At 40.4% G+C, this 21,994-nt stretch overlaps 1 protein-coding gene across 2 annotated transcripts in view; it reads right to left on the bottom strand.

Moving 5' to 3' along the window:
• The window catches only part of LOC104609973 (PROTEIN TARGETING TO STARCH (PTST)), a 33,697-nt gene extending 12,248 nt beyond the window's left edge, over positions 1 to 21,449 (bottom strand). Inside the window, exons 1-4 of one of the 2 annotated variants that reach the window (XM_010276425.3) lie at positions 21,268 to 21,449; positions 17,388 to 17,428; positions 15,476 to 15,809; positions 13,882 to 13,971 (exon numbers count right to left, since the gene is read on the bottom strand). In XM_010276425.3, coding sequence (XP_010274727.1) covers positions 13,882 to 13,971; positions 15,476 to 15,809; positions 17,388 to 17,416 — 453 coding nt within the window. In that variant the 5' untranslated portion in view covers positions 17,417 to 17,428; positions 21,268 to 21,449. The remainder of the gene's footprint in view (positions 1 to 13,881; positions 13,972 to 15,475; positions 15,810 to 17,387; positions 17,429 to 21,267) is intronic. The other variant, XM_088903360.1, reaches the window with a different exon arrangement.
• Positions 21,450 to 21,994: the final 545 nt, after the last annotated feature.

Raw genomic sequence — 21,994 nt, 5'->3', positions numbered from 1 at the left:
TCTTCTTCTTCTTCTTCTTCTTCTTCTTCTTCTTCTTTTCTCTTATAATCTGAAATATTTTGTTGTTCTTTTATTGGACTAAATCACATCTCTCCAAACTATATAGGGTCACTTACATAAATCTTGTTCTGTCATTCCACTCTCATTTGTTAATCTATGAACTGCCAATAAATTTACCAGGCTTCCAAGTCAAATATTTTGGCATGAGAGATTTTTGCTACCTAGATTCTTCCAAATTGGTTCTGTATCCAGGCCAGATTCATAACTACACCATATTTATGTTGTTTACATTCCATGTGCAGGTAACAAAGAGAAAAGTGGTCCCTTGCTGTTTAAGCAACATCTTGTCCAAAGTTTCTAGACAGACATTGATGCTTAGTGAATAGAAAGAATAACAAGAGAGAAGAAAGAAGAGGAAAAAAAGAAATTAAAAGGAGAGAGTTGAGATGGATCATGGATTGCTCCATAGAATTTTAAATTATATTTAAGATACAAAGACAACACTGCCAGCCATAATTATAATGTAGCATAAGTTACATGGATGGAATATCTGAAGTCTCAACATGGATATTAAAGCAATAAAGAAAGCATTTGAAAATAGTTAGAGTGGTGATGCAAAAGCTTCTCCAGGTCAAGTTCTAAAGAAGAAAGAAAGGGAAACAATAAGGGCATTGACAAGGTAGTTATCTACTGAACCTATTGGGAACTCCAGTAGTTGTTTTTTCTTTTTAATCAGTAACAGTAAAACTTTATTAATGATGTGAATATTTATGAGCTTTAGATACAATAGGGGAAGTAAAAAGTCTTAACTCCCCATCAACAGAATACAATGACAGAAAGTTAAAAATTAGCCCCAAAGATAGCCTCCCTATCCCTGCTTGGCCAGCCCATCTGCAAATGAGTTGGCAGACCTCTTCACCCAGCTACAGTGTATCTCAATGTCTCTACCCAACCAACAGAATTTTTTCTTTTCATTGTTATAGCTCCACAAGCCACTGTCCTCTTCCTTCAGCCAGCTAATCACAACCTTCGAGTCACCTTCCAAGACCAAACATCTGATATTTAGTTCCCTTGCTCTTTGAATTCTTTCCAGAGCTGCAAGGATCTCAGCCCTAAGAGTCTCCTTCCCCAATGGGGCCTGAGAATAAAGCAATAACAACCCCCTCCTCATTCCTGAACACTCCCCCAATCCCAGAAGGCCCTGGATTCCTCAAACTACTGCCATCAAAATTCAGTTTTATAAATCCAGAGGGAGGAGGGGACCATGAGGGACTAGGAGTCCTCTTACACAAAGCAAAAGTAGCTATTTCTTTCCAATTTCTTAATAAGTCAACCACAGGAAAGTCTGGGAACAGCTCCAAAGATTTTAGCCAATGGACAACCCTTAAAAGTATTAGATCTAATAGGTTTGTCAGGGTTCTGTCATTGTCTGAGAAAATTCATGAGTTTCTTTCTTCCCATAGGGACCAACATACAGCTGCCCTAATGCTCCTCCACATAATCTTCCCTCTCTTCTTAGGCCATCTGAAAAACGTAGGAGAGAACAGCCTCTAGACACTCTCAAGGGGATTCCAAGAACACCCAAAGAGGGAAAGAGCCCACTCCCACACAATTTTAGCGACCTTACAAGAAACCATAAGGTGGTAACCAATTTCCCCATCAGCTTTACATAGAGTACACCAATTAGGAAATAAGCAAGAATTGGGTCTCTTTTTTTGAAGTAAATCATTTGTGTTAATTCTTTCCAGGAAACTTTCCCAACAAAAACTACCAACCCGAGGAGGAATGGGCTTGCTCCAGATCTCTTTAACTAGAAAGGACACCCCAAATGTGACAGGAGGTTGAGTTAAAATTTCAAAAAATGAAGCACAAGAGAAAGTACTTGAGGTGGAAGGAGTCCAGAATCTAGTGTCCTTATTAGGATCCAGGAAGACATTCTCAAGGATGGTTAACAAAGATAAGATGTTGTCCATGTTTGTATCCCTAATTGCCCTTATCAGGCCTAGGTTCCAACCAAAACCAAAAGTGGAATCTGAAGGACCTAAGAAAGAAGAAATAGGTTCATTTTCAAGTCTGACAAAGCATACAAGAAGGGGAACTGGTCCTTCAGAGGTGAATTCCCTACTCAAGTCTGTTCCGAAAATTTTATTCGATTACTAGAGTTAAGACCATACTTGACCCAAGGGGAGAAAGCTGGAAGCAAATCATGAATGTATTTCCAAGGAGAAGCCGTTGTGGCCCTTGTAGCGATTCCAGGATCCCAACCGTTGTCTTCCAACCCATGTATGTTAGCCACAATCTTAGCCCACAACTTATCTTTTTCCATTGTAAACCTCCACAACCATTTCCCCAGCAAGGCCATATTCCTTTTTTTAATGTTACCAATCCCAAGGCCTCCTAGCTTTTTACCTCTAGTTACCACCTCCCAACTCACCTATGATCTCTCTTTTCCTCTCCAGGCTCCCAAAGAAAGTCCCTTATTAATTTTTCCAAAAGGTTGGAAACCTTAGTGGGGATCTTAAACACTGATAGAAAGTAAACAGGAAGGTTAGCTAGGGTAGACCTAATCAAAGTGATTCTCCCCCCTAAGGAGAGATAATTTTTCCTCTAGGACGCAAGCCTCTTCTCAAATCTCTCCACTACTGGGTTCTAGAAGCTTTCATACTTAGGATTATCTCCTAAGGGGAGGCCCAAGTACTTCAAAGGCCAATCCGATATTGCACACCCTAGCACACCTGCATATTCACTTAATTCCCTCTCCTCCACATTCACTCCCACTACACAACTCTTATTAAGTTCACCTTGAGGTTAGGCATCTGCTCAAAGAGTTGTATTGCCAATTTTAAATTCCGGATCCAATTTATGTCCCCACCTTCACAGAACAGGATTGTGTCATCTGCAAACTACAGATGTGTCAGTGGTACCTCCTCCCTTCCTATATGCCATCCTTATTAAGTTCCTCGAGTTAGCTCTATGGATTAATCTCCCAAGTACATCAGCAATCAGGGTGAACAGGAAGGGGGAGAGTGGGTCTTCTTGTCTTATGCCTCTCAAGGCAGGAAATAAGTCAACCACAACTCCATTCACCAAGATAGAATAGTGACAAGTCCTAACACAACCCCACATCCATTTACACCACTTGTCTCCAAAACCAAAACCTCTCAACACCTCCAATAAGAAAGACTAATCAACTAAGTCATAAGCCTTCTCTAAATCCAATTTGTAGACCACTCCCTTCTTCTTAGATTTTCTAAAGCTCTCCAAACTCTCATTAGCAATGAGGATTTGATCTGTGATCTGTCTTCCTTCCATGAAAGCACCTTAGCTTGGTTGTAATGAGAGGAAGGATCTTCTTTATCCTGAGAAACAAGACTTTTGCAATTACTTTGTACAAGCTATTCACCAAACTGATAGGTCTAAAATCCCTTGGTTGTAATGCCTCTTTCTTCTTTGGGACTAAAGCAATAAAAGTTGAGTTCAACCCCAGATTAATTATTCCCCTTCTGTGAAACTCCTCAAAGACTAACCCAAGATCCTTCTCCACAACGTCCCAGCAATCTTGATAAAAAGCTATTGTGAAGTCATCTAGACCCGGAGCTTTTGTCCTATCCATTGAGAATACTGCTTCCTTTATCTCCTCTAGATCAAAACTCTTTTCTAACCACTCTCTGTTCTCTACGTTTAAAGTCGGACATTCCAAACCCTCCAACCACACCCTCTTATTTAAAGGTCTTCTAAATGTATATTTGAAATGATTTACTAAGGCCTCTGCAATTTCTACCGGGTGGGATAAAACCAATCCTTCTACTTCCAATTTTGATATGAAATTCTTTTTCCTCCTGCCATTTGCCACTGAATGGAAGAATCTAGTGTTTCTATCTCCCTCCTTTAGCAACTTACACCTGGATTTCTGCCTCCAACTTATTTCCTCCTTAACCAGAATATCCTCCATCTGCCTCCTCAGATCCCATCTCAACTTCCCGTCTTCCTCTCCAAAGGATCCCCCTTTCTTCCTTCATATCAAATTCCTAAATCTGCTCTAGCAATGCTTGTTTTCTTTCCTTTATTCTTCCAAACTCCAACTTATTCCACTCCTATATTTGTGATTTTAGGAACTGAAGTTTCTTGTGGAATCTTATTCCCTCCCAGTCTACTGCCGGATTAAACTGCTCCCACCACTCTCTGATTTTCTCAATGAACCCCATATGGGTCAACCACATATTCTCAAACTTGAATGGGGTAGGTCCATCACCTCTCATTTCCTCCTTACATATCACTGTAGGCCAATGATCTGAAGTAAGCCTTGGGATACCCCAATGTTCCTCCTAATCTATTGAGAACAAAAATCTGTCCAGCTTAAAGCATATTGGCCTTGATTGAAGGTTGGACCAGGTGAAGTTATTATTTACGAATGGAAGTTCTTTAAGCTCAAATGTATTCACAAATTGGTTGAATTTCCTCATACTTGTTGTCACTCTCTGTCTAGGGTTGTTGGTTTCCTCTGTGAACCACACTACATTAAAGTTCCCTCCCACACACCATGGTCCTTCCTAGAGGCCCCTAATATTGCTCAATTCTTCCCATAATTTCTTCCTCAGCCTATAGTTATTGGGGCCATATACATTTGTTAGTACCCATTCAAACCCATCTTCCACATGTCTGAACTTCAGAGAAACAAAATGATCACCTATTAATTCTTCCACTCCTATTAGTATATCTTCTTTCCACAATGTTATAATCCCACCTGAGGAACCCCACAAGGGAGCAGCCGCCCACTTTATCCCCCTAGATCTTCACACACTTCTTGCCCATCTACAGTCGAATTCCATTCTTTTGGACTCCTGAATTAATACCACATTCGGTTTAAACTTCTTAATCACCTCTTTGACTGTTGCTCTCTTCCTGGCACTACCCAACCCCCTCACATTCCAACTTAGGATTCTCATTTTAATTTTTGAAATTCAGCCCTACCCCCTCCAAATTCTATTTCAACCCTTTCCTTCTATCCCCTCTCACCTCAAACTTCTTGTCCCCCTTAATGTCTCTTCTTAATTTTTCAACTTCACTCAACTTTCTTTTCTTGATCTTACTGTCCTCTTTTTTTTGGAGATAAGATTTTAAATCATTCGGATTCTTCAGTTTACACCCCAGCTTACCTACAAATCCTACAAGTGACTCTTCCCTACTAGTTTCCTCTTTCTGTCTTGTTTCACTCCCCCCACTCCTAAGAGTATTCTCATTCCTTTCCTCATTTTCTCCACCACTGACCCTTTCAGCTCCCTCTGCAGTTCCTTCCTCTTCACTTCTCCCATTAAACTCTCAATGATCCCCCAAAACTTTTCTTCCCTGCATGTTTTCCCCGCCAATTCCTCCCCTTCCTTCTCCCCTTGTGGTCTCACTGTGGCTATCTGTCCATGTGCCTCCGACTCTTGGTTGAGAAGGGAATCTGGAACAAAGGACACAGAATACACATCAGTAACAAAAACTGAATTGAACAGGTTGACGGAGTTACCAGAATGAGGGTTGTGAGAGATGTGCAAGTGAGGAAAATTGGTTGTCACTTCCTGTTTTGAAATTTTGGAGCTCTCTGTTTCCTCGGTTTGGAGGGAACCCCGTCCACTGGTTAACACAAAGACCTCTTCCTGTACCAGTTGTTTACCTCTCTGTGATGTACCCTTGTTCAGATCTGGGCTAACCCGAGCTATCACCTTCATGACTCTTGTAGAGCACTAGAACTTGGAAGGAGCTCACCCCGTTTTAGGCTTTGGGCTGCTCTGTTATCAGTATTTGTGTCGTAAACCCGAGCTTCCACTTCCTTTCGTTGTTCTCCCACCGAATCCCCAAGGAACAGGTGCTCCAAATTTAGGATCCCTCTATTTTGGTCTTCGTAGAATCCTTCTTCTTCCGATCTAGCCAAACTCTCATTCTCTTCTGAGTTCTCATCACAATCGTTCTCAGAACTGCAACTAATCCACCCCTGGTCTTCTTCTTCCCTTTCTTCTATTTTATTCCTGATGTAGCGCGGGTTTAGGCGATCGAAATCATGGCTTTTTGGCTCGTCACCAACCAATCAACTAACCCAGCTCAGAGCTCTGTTTCCCCCTTCCTTTCGTTTTTTCTGAAGCTTCTCCTGTTCGGCCGAACCCAACTTAGAAGATGATAGATGAGAACTCTCGTCTATCACCTTCCTTTCCCTTACCCCACCCCACGTGACCACTTAAGTTGTCACGTGGGCCTCTAGAATAGTCGTATGGTTCACCTACCGGCTCGCCCATTTTTCCGACCGTCTCACTCTTTCTTACAGCCGGTTCAGAAAAGGCCTTTCTATTAAGACCCACCAGAAACTTTCCCCTTCTTGCCACATCAGCATAGGAGGGGCGACCACCATAACTCGTCCCAACTTCAAAAAATTTTGAATTAATAGCCTTAATTAGAAGGCTTCGAGACTTGGAGCACCCCTGCGACTGTTCCCCTTCCTCTTTCACTCTCCCACGCATATCAGTCTTCTCCGCCAGTCCCTGGAAGCTATGTGTACTCCATCCTGCGACCTCATCTCCGCCCCCTACCTCTGTTCGTCTTCCCCAGAGAGACGCCTCAGCTTCTGAGGCCAGCCAAACTTTGTACCATCCGCCTTCTGAGAGCACTTCGAAAGAGCGAGGTAGATTTTCTGGTTTAACCCCTGCAACCTTGAGTTCTACAGCACGCAGGTTCTTCATGTTTGCCTCCAACAAAACACCACCCAGAGCTCTGACAACTTTTCCTAGGATTGGTTCATTCCAGAGGTTGAAGGGTAGCCCTAAAAGTTTGATCAAGAAACTACCGTCTTCAACCTCAACTTCATTGCAGATTGGAACCCAGTTCTGGACCTGTATCAATCCTTCTTCTGTTTTTTGCTGTGCTGAAGTTCAGTTTCTTGTCACCAATGTCTAGAATGGCTTTCATTTCAGCAAATGGTAATAATACTGCATCACCTTATAGACCCAGTTTATCTGCCACTGCATCTAAAACTTTCGACCAGTCCCTTATTGCCCTTTCTGCCATCAAAACCATTTTGTGCTCCCACTTCCCTCTCCCATCTTCAAGTGCTACTCTCCGGTGTTCAACTGAGCCAGCTACCAAGATTTCAGGAATTTGCTCCTTGCCAGACTCCAGAGCACTGTTAATTCCCTCCAGGCTTCTATCAGGTTCTTCTGCACCATTCCTCTCAATCTCCAAGAGAAACGCCTGAAGATTATAGGCAAAGGAAGCCCATCCTTGTCCTTTCTGTCCTTCCTGTATGCAAATCACTTGCTTTTTGTTGACTCCAAAATGCTTTGTTACCAAGATAAACCATCCTCTCCTATTCCTTTTTAGTACTGTTTCATATCTTTTTCCCCAGCAATTCACAGAGTTTCTCCAACCTTCTTCCCTGATGGTGTTAACTGTTCCATCAACGAATCCTTTCAACCAGAAGCATGCTTCCTCTGGTAGAAAGATCGTCTCCCTACTGCCTTCTCTGATTTTCAGATACATCTTACCCTTTGTTCTTCCTTGCTCAAATAGGAAATTTTTTGCTTCAATGCTCAACTCCAATCTCCATTTCCCCGCCAGCCTTCTCTTATTAATTTTTTTTATCAGCTTTTTCTTTGTTATTGTTAAATTAAAGTGTTTGTGCAGGGTTATTTTAGTCTTTTCCCCTTTATTATTTATTTTTTTATTCTTTGTTCTCAAGTCATATAGTGTTGGGACCCAAATACAGAGCCTCAGAATTAGTTACACACAAATAGGGTGATTCTGCCAACAGAAGATATTCCCCCCATGATATTTCCCAGAGTTAATTATCCTGCCAATCAGAGGATATTCCCTCTATGATTACACCTGTAGGCCAGCTATATAAGGCCATACTTTTACAATGAAAGGCATGAATGAATATCCCTTGTTTCTCTTTCACTGAATCCCTCTTTTCCTACCTTCCCCTCTCTTCTTCCTCTCCACTTTTTGTTTCATGAGGTTAAGCCACCCTCGAAGGGGCTTCTGAGGTGGGCGGTATCTCACCAAGTTGGTATCAGAGCAAGGTTGCATACTAGCTATGCCGCAGACAACATCCTCTACCATGGAAGATAGAGTCGACCAACTTGTGATTGGGTTCCACCAAGTACTAAACGAACTCAGGGATCTCAAGGTGGTCATCTCTAACCTCGCCTCCCAACAATAGTCCGGCGAGACCAATCAGCCAACAGGGGCCGACGCCTCTGTTTCCGGTAGCCAGGGAACTGGGGTTACCCTGTCAGAAAGGTTAATAAAATTAATTTTCCAAACTATTCCGGTGGAGATCCCATTCCTTGGATCTTCAGAGTAGAGAGATTCTTCGAGTATCATGAAACCCCTGCACACCAGCGCGTTGCCATCGCCTCCATTCACCTAGAAGGAGATGCTATTCTCTAGCTCCAATGGTATCGACAAACCCATCCTCAGGTAACTTGGGCGGAGTTCACGGAAGCTCTGTGCATCCGTTTTGGGCCGACGGCATTTGTGGATTACGACGAACTTCTCACTCGACTAAAACAGACTAGGACAGTAGCATACTACCAGCTCGAGTTCGAAAGAATGGCAACCAGAGTACATGGATGGTCGGAAAAGGCCTTGGTTGGGTGTTTTGTGGGAAGTCTCAGAGAAGACATCTGCCTGGAAGTGAGAGCTCTTCGACCAGCGATAGTCATGGTGGTGGTGGGTATGGCTCGCTTGCAAGAAGAGAAGATTGATAGCATGTGCAGGACCAACAAGCCATCCTATTTGAATGTGAGGGCTCTCCAGCGGGCCGAACAGCAACCCCAAAAACAAGTTGGGGATTCTAAGAAGCCCATCTTGCCCAGGCCCACTGTGCCTTTCAAGCGCCTCTCGTGGGCTGAGATGCAGGCCCGATGCGAGAAGGCCCTCTGTTACAACTGTGATGATAAGTTTGGGCCGGGCCATAAGTGCCAGGTCCAACGAGTATTTCTCCTTCAAACAGAGGGAGAACCGGAGGGGACAGAACCAGAGCACATCGAAGACTGTGAACTGATATCAGGCGAACCAGAACCTGTTGGAGCCGAGATCTCCCTACACGCTCTCATGGGCCTCAACCCTCTTCAGTCCATGCGAGTAGAAGGAAGATTGGTTGGCCGATCTGTGATGGTTTTGATTGACAGTGGCTTTACTTTGAATTTCATCACTTGCCGTTTGGCAAAGCAACTAGGTATGACTATACACTCCACTCCTCTCTTTTCAATCCATGTGGCTAATGGGAATCAGATGTTATGTGATGGTGTATGTAAGAAGGAAAGGATCCTCGTACAGGGCCATAATTTCGTGGTAGATCTCCACCCATTGGAATTCTCGGGGGTTGATATTATTTTGGGAATCCATTGGTTACGTGGCCTAGGTCCTGTACTGTGTGATTGGGCCAGAATGACAATGGATTTTTGCCAAAATGGACAGACCTACCATTTGCAAGGGGTGCGGTCCCCTAGTCCCCGAGGTGATACTTTAGCCTCTATAATACGGGCCTCCAAGGATATTGGACAACCCTTGTTTATGCACTTAGGCATTCGACCCATAGTTCCAATTTTAAACAATCAGAACTGTGACCAACCACTGAAGCCCAACACCAGACCCTAAGATCGATCCTCGATCAATTTGGTGACATATTCAAGGAACCGAACCAATTACCTCCACCCCGGGCCCATGACCATCAGATACCCCTCTTACCATATTCCAAACCAGCCAATGTGAGGCCATATAGATACCCTTATTTCCAAAAGCTGGAAATTGAGAAGGCAGTAAAAGAGCTAATGGACAAGGGGCATATACAGACCAGCACCAGCCCGTTTTCATCCCTCGTACTCCTAGTGAAGAATGATGGTAGTTGGCGGTTTTGCGTAGATTACTAGGCCCTGAACCAGATTACAGTGAAGGACAAGTTCCCAATACCCCTCATTGAAGAACTGTTGGACGAGTTAGGGGAAGCACAAGTGTTCTCCAAATTGGACCTGTGGTCCGGGTATCATCAGATCCGGGTTCACCAAGTTGATATCCACAAGACAACATTTAGGACCCACGATGGCCATTATGAGTTTCTGGTTATGCCGTTTGGCCTTACCAACGCCCCCTCCACCTTTCAAGCCTTTCCTAAGGCAATTTATTCTGGTATTTTTCAATGACATCTTAGTTTATAGCAAGGATTGGGGCACCCATATGAAACATCTGAAACTTACCCTCACAATTCTGAGAGAACACTAGTTGCATGCCAAATTGACAAAGTGCTCCTTTGGACAAGGACAGATTCGGTACTTAGGCTATGTAGTTGCTGCAGGGCGGGTCATGGCAGACCCAGAAAAGATAGATGCCATCCAAAAATGGCCCAAGACTACTAAAAAGGCTCTCATGGGTTTTCTTGGGCTTACCGGTTATTATAGGCGCTTCATCAAGGGGTATGGGCTTATGGCCGCCCCTCTAACACGCCTATTAAAGAAGGATTCTTTTGGGTGGGCTGATGATGCCCAATGGGCCTTTGAAGACTTGAAGACAACAGTTTCTAGCCCTCCAGTCCTCACTCTTCCGGATTTCTCTCAGCCCTTTGAGATAGAGTGTGATGCATCGGGTGTCGTAGTGGGGGTCGTTCTGATGCAAAAGGGGCAACCCATTGCTTATTTCAGCAAGGCTCTCTCAGCAGCTCACCAAAATCAGTGCACCTATGTTAAGGAAATGATGGCCGTGGTAATGGCAGTACAGAAATGGCGTACATACCTATTAGTACGCCAATTTATCATAAGGACAGACCAACGAAGTTTGAAGTACATAGCAGAACAAAGGGTGCATACCCTGGAGCAGCAAAAATGGCTTAGTAAACTAATGGCATTCGACTACCATATCGAGTATAAACCTGGGCCTGCCAACAAAGTAGCTGATGCCTTATCATGGGTAGAAGAGCTGGCCCAACTAACTTGCTCTCAACCCAGTTTTCCCTTATTTGAAGCTATACGGCAAGAAGCCAGATCTAATCCACAGCTGCAAGACATCAGGGAAAAGTGGAAACATGACCCTTCTCAGGTTTCGGGTTACCAAATTGTGGGACCTGATCTTTTCTTCAAGGGTAGGTTTGTGGTTGCTCCAAATTCTACCCACAAAACTGAACTGCTACGGGTGTTACATGATTCTGCGTTGGAAGGACATTCGGGGGTGCTACGGACCCTAAAAAGACTCAGCAGCCACTACCATTGGGTAGGAATGCGCAAGGATGTGTTGCACTATGTATCAGAATGCCCAACTTGCCAATAACAGAAATACTCCTCACAATCACCTGCGAGCCTTCTACAACCCCTCAAGATTCTAGAGCAAGCGTGGGAAGACCTCTCCATGGATTTCATCTTTGCCCCACCCTTACACTGCAGCAATGGTGGTCGACATTTTCATACGGGACGTGGCAAAACTGCATGGAACACCAAGATCCATTGTCTCGGATCATGACCCTGCCTTCCTAAGTTCATTTTGAAAGTACTTCAGATTGCAAGGAACCCGATTGCATCCATCCACCAGCTATCACCCGCAAATTGATGGACATATTGAAGTCATTAATCGATGCTTAGAAGCCTACCTTAGATGCTTCATAGGGGAGAAGCCTAGACAATGGGCCCACTGGCTTCCGTGGGCAGAATATTGGTACAACTCAACTTATCAGTCAACTGTAGGGATGACACCCTTCAAGGCCCTATACGGCAGAGAACCCCTTCCCATATTACCCTATGAATATGGGTTGTCCAAGGTGGCAGAAGTAGAGACTCGCCTACTGGAAAGAGACGAGATTCTTAGACTGCTCAAGGCCAATTTGACAAAGGCCCAGCAACGAATGAAGATCAGCTATGACTCTCACCACCGCCCATTAGAGTTTCAGGTGGGTGATTTTGTCTACCTTAAGCTCCAACCTTACCGCCAGGTCTCAGTGGTAAGACGGGCTTGGCACAAGCTAGCTCCCAGGTATTATGGGCCCTACAAGGTGCCAGAAAGAGTGGGCCTTGTTGCTTACAGATTGGACCTCCCTGCTACCTCGAAACTTCATCCGGTGTTTCACATCTCTCTTCTCAAGACGGCTGTGGGAAATCATATTCCTATCTCATCTAGCTTACCCCAATTCACTGAAAAAGGGGACATTTACACAGAGCCCATCAAAATTGTGGATTTCCGATGGGTCCGATGAGATGGGCAGGTTGTACCAGAAGCTAAGGTAGAATGGGCCAGGCTGCCCCCAAAAGATGCCACCTAGGAACCTTATCTAAGGCTGAATGAGAGGTTCCCGAACCTAGACCTTGAGGGCAAGGTCAATGCTAAGGAGGGAGGAAATGTTGGGACCCAAATACCTTCCCCGAACCCAACAAAGGGAGTGGAGCAGGCCACTACCCATCAGCAGTACTCAAGGAGGCAGAAAGGACAGGCGACAGAGTCTCAGAATTAGTTACACACAGAGAGGGTGATTCTGCTGACAAAAGATATTCCCTCCATGATATTTCCCAGAGTTAGTTATCCTGCCAATCAGAGGATATTCCCTCTATGATTACACCTGTAGGCCAGCTATATAAGGCCATACTCTTACAATGAAAGGCATGAATGAATATCCCTTGTTTCTCTCTCACTGAATCCCTCTTTTCCTACCTTCCCCTCTTTTCTTCCTCTCCACTTTCTGTTTCAGGAGGTTAAGCCACCCTCGAAGGGGCTTCCGAGGTGGGTGGTATCTCACCATATAGTCAGGGGCATTAGTGTAATTTTATTCTATTATGAATATAAACTAATAGGGGCAGCAGTTGGGTCCCTCAATAGAGAGCATCTGAAGCCCTATTCTCTGGTTATTTATGTTAAAAATAACACTTTCACCATCCAGCCACCACTTAGATCTGAATTACAAATTACAAAATCTATTATTTGTACTTTTTTTGCAACTTGCGGTCAAACCTTTTGACCCATGACCCGGCAAGCATTCTGGTTTTGTGTCCGGACTGAGTCTTAAAACATTGGTCCATGCAGTGTCCGGTGTCAATCAGGTCTGGGTCATGTATGACACTGGTATGCAAGGCAAAAACAGTATCTTGGTATAGGGCCATTACCCAATGTTGGTCCCAGGCTCCTCCCAGCTATTCAGGTCATCGGTGGGGTGGACTGGATATGGAACTAACCATTGGAAATTTTTCACAAAGTGGCTGCTCTCAGACTTGAGCCCATTTTCTCATGCTTGTCAGCTTGAGATTTTACCATTCCACCAAATAATGGCCCCTCTAGGTATCCAGGCATCATAGCTGATAATGGTAAATAACATTTTTAACATACACAGTAAGTATGAAAATTATTATAAATAGTAAATCCAGTACTAGATTCAAACCTAGCCTCCCAACAAAAACTAAAAACTATTTAAACTGTAGAAATTGACCCATAGTAATTAACAAAAAACTAATGAAAAGATCAAGTTGCAGAATGAAAACATGTTGTCACTAACCACTTTCATCAGATAACTCAAATTGCTCCTGAATCACTGATCAGATCAATGGACTTGGGAAACCATCCTTTTACTCCCAGACAGAGAATCACGAGATTTTTCTTTATCTTATTCCTTTTTTGATGGATAAAGAGGACTGAAGTACTTTTATTAACCAAGCAAAATATGAAAAATATAAGCCAAATGTCTTGGGCAAGTACTGACTGTATTATTAGCTATACTAACAAACAGCATAAAGTACTTCACACCTAGCAACTAAATTGAATCGGTGGCATCCAAAAGGTTAATACATAATGTTGAAAGGCTATAACAAACTAAGGAGTTAATGCCAAAGTATAATTTAAAGATTAAGCAAAAGACTTGGGCATGAATTTCTAGAAAACCTGTCTTTTCAGGAAGCGGTTGTGTTGATTAGCTTCACTTAGTTTTTTGATAATCTTCGTTCTTTCAGAATCGGCCAACAGTGACTTCAGCTGTCAAGGAATTATGAGATATTATGAAACAATAGTGCCTTTTCCGGTGCAAACTTATTCAGCACATGCAAGAAAAGAAAAAAACACTAATAGCCTCAAGTTCACAATGTATGCAAATACCATCAAGGCCCATCCTTGTATACCAAATAGGAGGAAGACCAAAATTTGTCTGTTCATGCTATAAACTGCGTTTTGAAAATGCTGCAGTTAAATCCATATGAAATAAATCCTACAAAACACTATGCACAATGAAAAGATATAAGCTTTTCAGGGTTATATCAGACAAGGTTTCCCAAAATGTTGGGAAGGAGAAAGTCATTTCTATACAAGGAAACACAGAAAAACATCACTGAGGGTAAAGTGCATAACTCAATTGGTTGACATTTAGCACCACGGCCATGATGGCCCTGATTGATTCAATCTCAGCTCACCTTGCACTATACTACCCAAAACCAAACTTTTATTAGGAAATTAAAGCCAATAAGTCATATCAAATAAAAAATAAAACAAAAATACCTTTATGGATTATGTTCTTCTGCCAACATACCAAAGCTAAACAATATATGGTCAATTTTGCCATATGCAATTGAGCCTCTGTACTTGAACTGGATCATTTTCAAGGATGAAATTTTTATACTACTTTTACAGTGGGGGGATTAAAATACAATGAACAAATTCATTAACTGTTAGATAAAGCACATATTCCAGGTCAGACAAGAGCACAGGGTTATCAGGTTGTGATAGTTCCAAATAGGCCTGTCAATTTCCAGGTTGACCCATTGTACTCAAAGTAGTTATGTAAGCAATTATATTATATAATATTATTTTGCATTGTATTGTCTCATGACAAAGATAACCTCCAATATTTTATATATGTTTCTCTTGGATTACCTATAATAGCTTCATCTAAGATATCTAAAACTGACATTTTATAGGGGATATATGAGATATTTTGAGAAGAGAGAGTAAAACAATTAGCAGGCTTATTGCCAAATTAGCAGGGTCTAAAGACCTGTTAGTTATAATTAGGTCTTACCAGGTTACATCTCATAAGACTGACCAATAATGGGGGTTAGTTCCAGAAATATTACTTAAAGACCCCGAGGAGATAGGCTGGGACCAGGTCTATTTGCTTCTTATAAGTTCAGGACTGGGTCTACCCCATCTGGCTCAGACCCAACCCATTGACAGGCCTAAAACTAAAAAATCCCAAAGGCCAACATATCCCAAGGTTTAAAGAATATAACCAAATGATTTAGGATATGCCACAATATAAGTCTAGCTATCTATAAATGGAGTGACCTATTTACAATATCTGTCAAGCATACACACACACAAAAAAAAAAAAAAAAAAAAAAAAATCTAATGTGGAGGATCTGTTACTCTTTATCTCACTGTTACTCCTAATAATCTTTTCACAGGTTTGTGAAAAAGAAGTTTAGATTTTCATCTAACAATGAAGAAGAGCATTGAAATCTAGAATATATACTTCCTCAAGACTTACCTTATCACTGTCCAGTGGCTTTGAGAGAATTTCCTCAGATGAATCACTTATTTCAGATTCATCAAGATCACTAGAGAAATCCTTCAGTAAAATTGTGCAAGCTCCATTAGATTGAGCTGCAGAATCCTCCACACTAGAATGTACTGAAAACACTCGTGAAGATGGATGGTACACGAGATTTTTCTCAATAGAAGCATGATTTAAAAAGGATAACCTCTGGTTTCCCATCCTCAAATTACAAAGAACCAAGCTACAAGGAGGTTTGCAGATATATTTCCACTCCAATTTTCTTGAACACCATGGAAACCATGAGCTGTCTTTCTCAGGACAAAACCTGCCAAGATTTTAATGCAATAAAGCAAAATTTAGGAAATGTACCTAACTATTAATACAAACTACATTGAAACTCAAAAGCATGTAAGTACACTGACACTGTTTATAAGAAAAAGAGGTTCAAAACTTGGCTATTTCATGTCAAAAGGATCCTGTAATTCTCTGTAGTGAGGACCAGTATATTGCTCCCACTTGAAATCAATCAAATGGTAAAGAAATTATACAATTTCAAATCATGTCAAAACAAGGAAAATGCATACAACTTTTAATAAAGAGTTACAACATGACATCCATGCGTCTCCACTAACAGGAATTAGATGCTACCTTGATGAAAGGCGGCCAAACTATGAACCCTTTTCATTCTACATTAAGTTATCAGAATTTGATCTACCACAAGCAACAAAAGTTGAAAAGTTTGTGGTTTCACAATGATTCTGCAATGTGAACAAATACATTCTACCTTTGCACTTAAAAAATCAAATGTTAAAGAAATGGTACATTTAGAGACACAGTGTAAAGCTTTTGATTGAAGGGGCAGCATATAAAACAATTATTGCATTGATAAATAAAGATTTAGAATTTTATAAAATATTAAAAACATATAATATATATTGAAAAGTGATTTTACCCCAATTTAGGAATCTATCAAATAATGACTTGTATATTAGAATGTAAGAAGTTACAATTAAGTTTGAATTGTAAAACCAATTAGCCTACATAAATTGGCCATTTAAACTACATATGATAGAAAAATGAACTCAATAATTCAATATGATTTCTAAAAAGGTCTCAAATAACCTAAATAAATCTTATTCTAGTCAGCATCAGTGCCATCTAAGCCTTATCCAAACTATATGGGGTCAGCTACATTAATCCCGTTTCGCCATTCCATTCTGTTTAATAAGAGTTTTAAAACAAGTGCCACTTGAAAAAAAAATAAAGAAACAAAGGAATCATCAAAATAAATAAATTATCTATAAAAAAATGGTCACAATGCGTCTGAGTAAGAAGGCCTCTATTTGAGAGTGGAAAGAGCCACTCTCTGGATACTCTTGCTTGAGAACATGGTGTGCCACTTATCTAAACTAAAAGCCCTCTAATCGGACTACAGAGAGAGAGATAATAAGATATAGATAGAAAAGGTAAATAATAGCAGAAGAATGGAAGAAGAAAAAAAAAAGAGAGAAAGTTAGAAGTGAAACCATTCCAATCGTGGGTGCCATGATGCAGCCCATTATCTTTTATATTTACTGATATAAAGAGAGAAGATTAATTACAACCATGCCCCTGATTGTGTGGCTGATATAAACAAATAAAAAATAAGGCCCATAAGCCCAATAAACTAATGATCCAATAAGAAGATAAATATCCATCAAGAAAGTAGGTAAATATAGCCTATGTTTTCAACAGATTTTGACAACTATTGGTACTTGATGCTATTTTATAGTGTATACTATGTACCAAAGCAGTAATCATACTTTTTGACTTGGAGAAATACAAAAGTAAACCTTAACTTATAAAGTTAGAATCTCTAAAGGTAACAAATACATTTATAAGGATTCATTTTCAGGATATTTACCTAGCAATGCTTGTCATATAGCACTCCATGGTGAACACCTCCTGCCAAAAAGTAAAATAATAATGACAAGAGTCAGGTCTTACCTTTTTTGATCAATTCAGGTCTTACCTTAAGAAGAAGGGTTACTTTTCAACCAACAGATGGTAAAATCAGAAAACAATCAAGACTTCGATTTTTTATTTAGAATCATATTTCTCAACAAATAAATGAATGGCCAATCTATAGAGCAAAACTGAGAAAAGCAATAATCATTTCTTTTTCTAAAGAAGGAATAGTCAGTTCCTCAATAATAGCAACTCCAAGGGATCCAATAATTTGAAATCAACTCTCCAATCTAGAAAGGCTATAGATGTTTTGATCTTTTCTTTGGCAAGAGATATGTTTCTAAGGATGTTACCTTTCTAGAGTCCTTTTTCTAGTCATCCCATCTTTCTTTTTAGGGGGAGAATGTAAGTGAAGATTGGACTCCCTTTTGTCTTCTTGTTCCGATCCCTATTCCTCCTTCCCTTGTTCTTGTCACTGTTTCCATCCCTCATAATGTTACAAAGGCAATGCAGTCCCTCACTGGAAGGAAGCTATGAACTAAGAGATGGAGGCCTTAATAAAGAACCAAACTTGGGAGATTATTCTTTGTCCCAAGGATAAGATTCTTGTCAGGTGTAAGTGAGTTTACACTATTAAGCACAAGGCGATGGCTCAATTAAGAGGTACAAGGCTCAACTTGTAGCCAAAGGATACACTCAAACTTATGAAATTGATTATCTAGAAACCTTTGCTCCAAATGCTAAAATGAACTCTATTCATGTGATCATGTCTCTTGTTGCTTATTACTCTTGGTCTTTATATCAAATGGATGTAAAGAATCCTTCCTTAATGGGGACTTACAAGAATAAGTTTATATAGACTTACCACTTGTGGTAAGCTTTCCTAACAGTAAAGGAAAAGTTTTCTACTTGAAGAAGTCCTTGTATGGGTTCACACAGTCCCCTAGAGTCTAATTTGACAAATTTAGAAATGTTGTCTTAAAGATTGGATTATCTCAATTAGTCAATCTTAGGCAGACTACGCCTTGTTCATAAGAAGAATTGATGGTAAAGTAACAATGTTGATAGTATATGTCGAAGACATTGTTGTGGCGGGTGATGACATCATACGTATCTCTCAGTTGAAATCCTTCCTTGCTTCAAAATTTGAGATTAAGGATCTCGGTGATCTCTGATGCTTTCTTGGCATTGAAGTTGCAAGATCCAGGAAGGAAATCTTTCTTTCACAAAGGAAGTATGTTCTTGACTTACTCCATTAAGTTGGAAAATTAGGGTGTAAGCTTATAAAAACTCTAATTGATCAAGTTGAGTGCTACTAAAGGAGAAGTTCTTCCAGACAAAGGGCTATATCAGAGATTGGTGGGTCATCTCTTGTACCTTTGTTTGCCTAGACTTGACATATCTTATGCTATTGGAGTGGTTATCCAATATATGCAATGAAACTGTATTGTAACAATCAAGAAGCCATAAATATTGTTCACAATCCTATTCAACATGATTGTACAAAGCATATTGAGGTGAACAAACATTTTATTAGAGAAAGAATTGCTAGCGGAGAGATTTGCCTTCCATTTGTAAGGTCGGAAAACCAACTAGCTGATTGCCTCACTAAAGGTGTTTACCATTCAAAGTTTGTTAAAAACTTTAACTCACATTGCGAGAGTTAGTTGCATGTTAAAATATCTCCCATTATCAAATTACTTGGACCAATAAGAAGTGAATTATTTCCCTTTCTTCTTAAAGGGATCACTCCATTTATTTTCATTTGATCACTCCAAAGTAAAACACTAACAATTAACGGTGAGATGGTTGATATTGGAAGGTACAAAATAATTAAGAACTGAGACGTGTAAGTCTATGCAAATATTGCAATATAAAGAGAGCATAGTTTCGTTGTGCATGCAAAAAAACCGGCTACATAAGAATATGCAATCAATCAATCAATTAGGTCAAATCAGATCGGGCATGAGATCTGAATTTGATTGACCCAATACAGTTAGGGGTTCCGAATAAACCGAATTGAAAAAAATAAAAATCGGAACCGAAACCAAAATTTAGAAAAACCGAAATAATTAAAATCGAAATTTTCGGTTATTTCCGTTAAAACCGAATTTTAATAATATATACTCTACTATATATAATATATATATATATATTATATTATATATTATTGATGTAGCGCAATCCGGTCACTCTTAAATGGCGCTCGCGTGGCTCCTGAGAGGTACCTGAGACGGCTGGGCATGATTGCCATATATGATCAGCTTGAAGGGGAATGTTGAGAATTCTTGGGCAAGGGTGTTTTATACTTTTCACAATATTTTTGCATTTGGGTGTCCAAATATGGGCTTTCTTGTAATTTTTATCCAAAGTATAAAAAGTAATTTTGAGGATTTGAATAGTAACAAACACACCTCTTGATGCTCCCTAAGTCTTCTTCTTCTACAAACCCTAAATTTACTACTAAGGTGTCCGCACACTTAAGAATATCTGGAGTTTGCAAAGAAAAGAAAGCGAAACGAGATAATGTTATTTATATTTCTTTCACTAATCCCTCTAAGGTTTCCAAAAAAATTATGGATTCATAGGGTATAAAACCTACTTGGACAAGAAAAATGACATCTCAACTAAAGCAAAAGAAAATATCTCCTAAGATCTCATAACTTGGTAGTAAGTAAAACCACTATACAAAGAACAAATACAAAATCTATAGAAACATTTCATTAGGCCTTCTTGTTAACTGTTAGAAATTGTGTGCACCCATGGAGCCCAACATTTCTCTTGGTGATTGGATATGTTATCAAAATACACAATGTTCTGCTTGTTCCACACACACCTGTTGCAAGCTGATTGCTGGCCCATCATAACACTGATGATGATGCACATAAGATTTGTACAAGCCAAGCATGTAAAAAAGCATGAATTTTGTTTCCTTTTCTCAGTTTTGGGGCATGCATGATACATTATCCACAGTAGTTTCAAATTAAGCCCAAAAAAAACATAAAACCTTGATAGGAAATCCACATTGTTACCAATGGACTGAAACTTCTAGACCTCATTTAACAACAAATAGTTCTGAGCATATCATAGTTCAACTAAGAAACTTAGAAATTGCTTTGAGTTGCTTCTTTAGGTAGAAAACAGAATAGAAACAAAAATTAACCCCAACTTGTCCCTTGAAAGCACCTCTGCATTTCAATTTCTGTCCTTACATTTTTCCTTTTCATTTCTTTTTGTGTTTAGGGTGGTAGTCAATCAAATGAACTTGATATATTCTAATTCTTCTTGCTAATTTCACCAGAAAGACTTGTTTAACCCAGACTATAGAAAAGCTTGATCATACTGGAAAGCACTGAACATGTTGACATTAATAATTAATTCTACCAACTATGTTATTAACTATGACCTAGGAGTAGTTTTCCAAAGATTTTCCTGGCAAGTCTGAGGGTATTCAAGAAGCAATGTTGTACAGGTTTACCCTTTCTATGGCGGAACAAGGCAATCCATTTAAGAAGGTTTCACTTTAGCACAACATTGATGATGAAACAATGATTTCATACGGCATAAATTTCATATAAGTTTTATTTAAAAAGAAGGTATAGAGATGCAGGAACTGTAAATTAGATAACGCCAATCAATCTAAATCTTCATTCAGGCATCTCAAGACAATGGTTGGAAGTTGGAACCGACATTTATACGAACACATGGTGAGAGATATAAGAAACTAACAGAATTATAGTTCAATAAAGAACAAGAAGAAGAAAATGATAAATAATAGTATGAAATATGGACAAGAACAGAGAAAAATCAAACACTTCGAAGAGATATTAAGATACCTGGAACTGCAGAAGGAGATTGAGGGCACAGTCCAAAAGGGTCTTCACCTGACTGAAGCAGCTGCTTACCCAAGTCCAGGATAACGCTGACTGCTGCCAGTGTTTGAAATGGGGAGAGAGCCGACAGCCGAGGGCGTCTACAGGGGGCTCTCCGCTCTTGTGTGGCAGAGAAGAGAGAATTTCGTCTCCACAATTCGTTTTTCCACACGTGAAACTTTTCCGGCCATCCACGTGTAAAAAAAAAGAAACAGAAACAGACGGAAAGGCACGTCAAGGGCGTGTTTGAATGGGGAAAATTCACTGGGCCCAGACCCCCTTCACGGAAATGTATTGGGCTCAGGCCCATATAATTGTAGTGTTGATGTTAAGCTTCTATTTGGAAGGTTGCAACTGGGGAATAGAATCATTAGAACCCACACCAACTGCTTCCATGGATCTTTCTGCTCTCGATGTCTTTTACCAAGCTGTCTGTTGTTGCTTGCAAGTCGCAACCTTCCATGCCAAGCCAAGCACAGGAACAATGGTCAGCCCAGCCTGCATCAGTCATGGCACAGTCAGTAGCAGCTCAGTCTATTTAATCTTAAGCAAGGTTCAAAATTTCAATACGATACACCACATATTAAATATATTATATGGCATATTTTGGTAATTGATACACCTATTCCAAGAGATTTTGAGAACTTTTTAGTTTTTTCAATAATTGATACGCTCTCTTTCTCTCTCACAC

The sequence above is a fragment of the Nelumbo nucifera genome, chromosome 4 (assembly GCF_055504915.1).
Source record: "Nelumbo nucifera cultivar China Antique chromosome 4, China Antique-T2T, whole genome shotgun sequence".
Taxonomy (NCBI): domain Eukaryota; kingdom Viridiplantae; phylum Streptophyta; class Magnoliopsida; order Proteales; family Nelumbonaceae; genus Nelumbo; species Nelumbo nucifera.
Note: the sequence above shows the minus strand (reverse complement) of the source record. Positions and strands in the feature narration are given on the sequence as shown.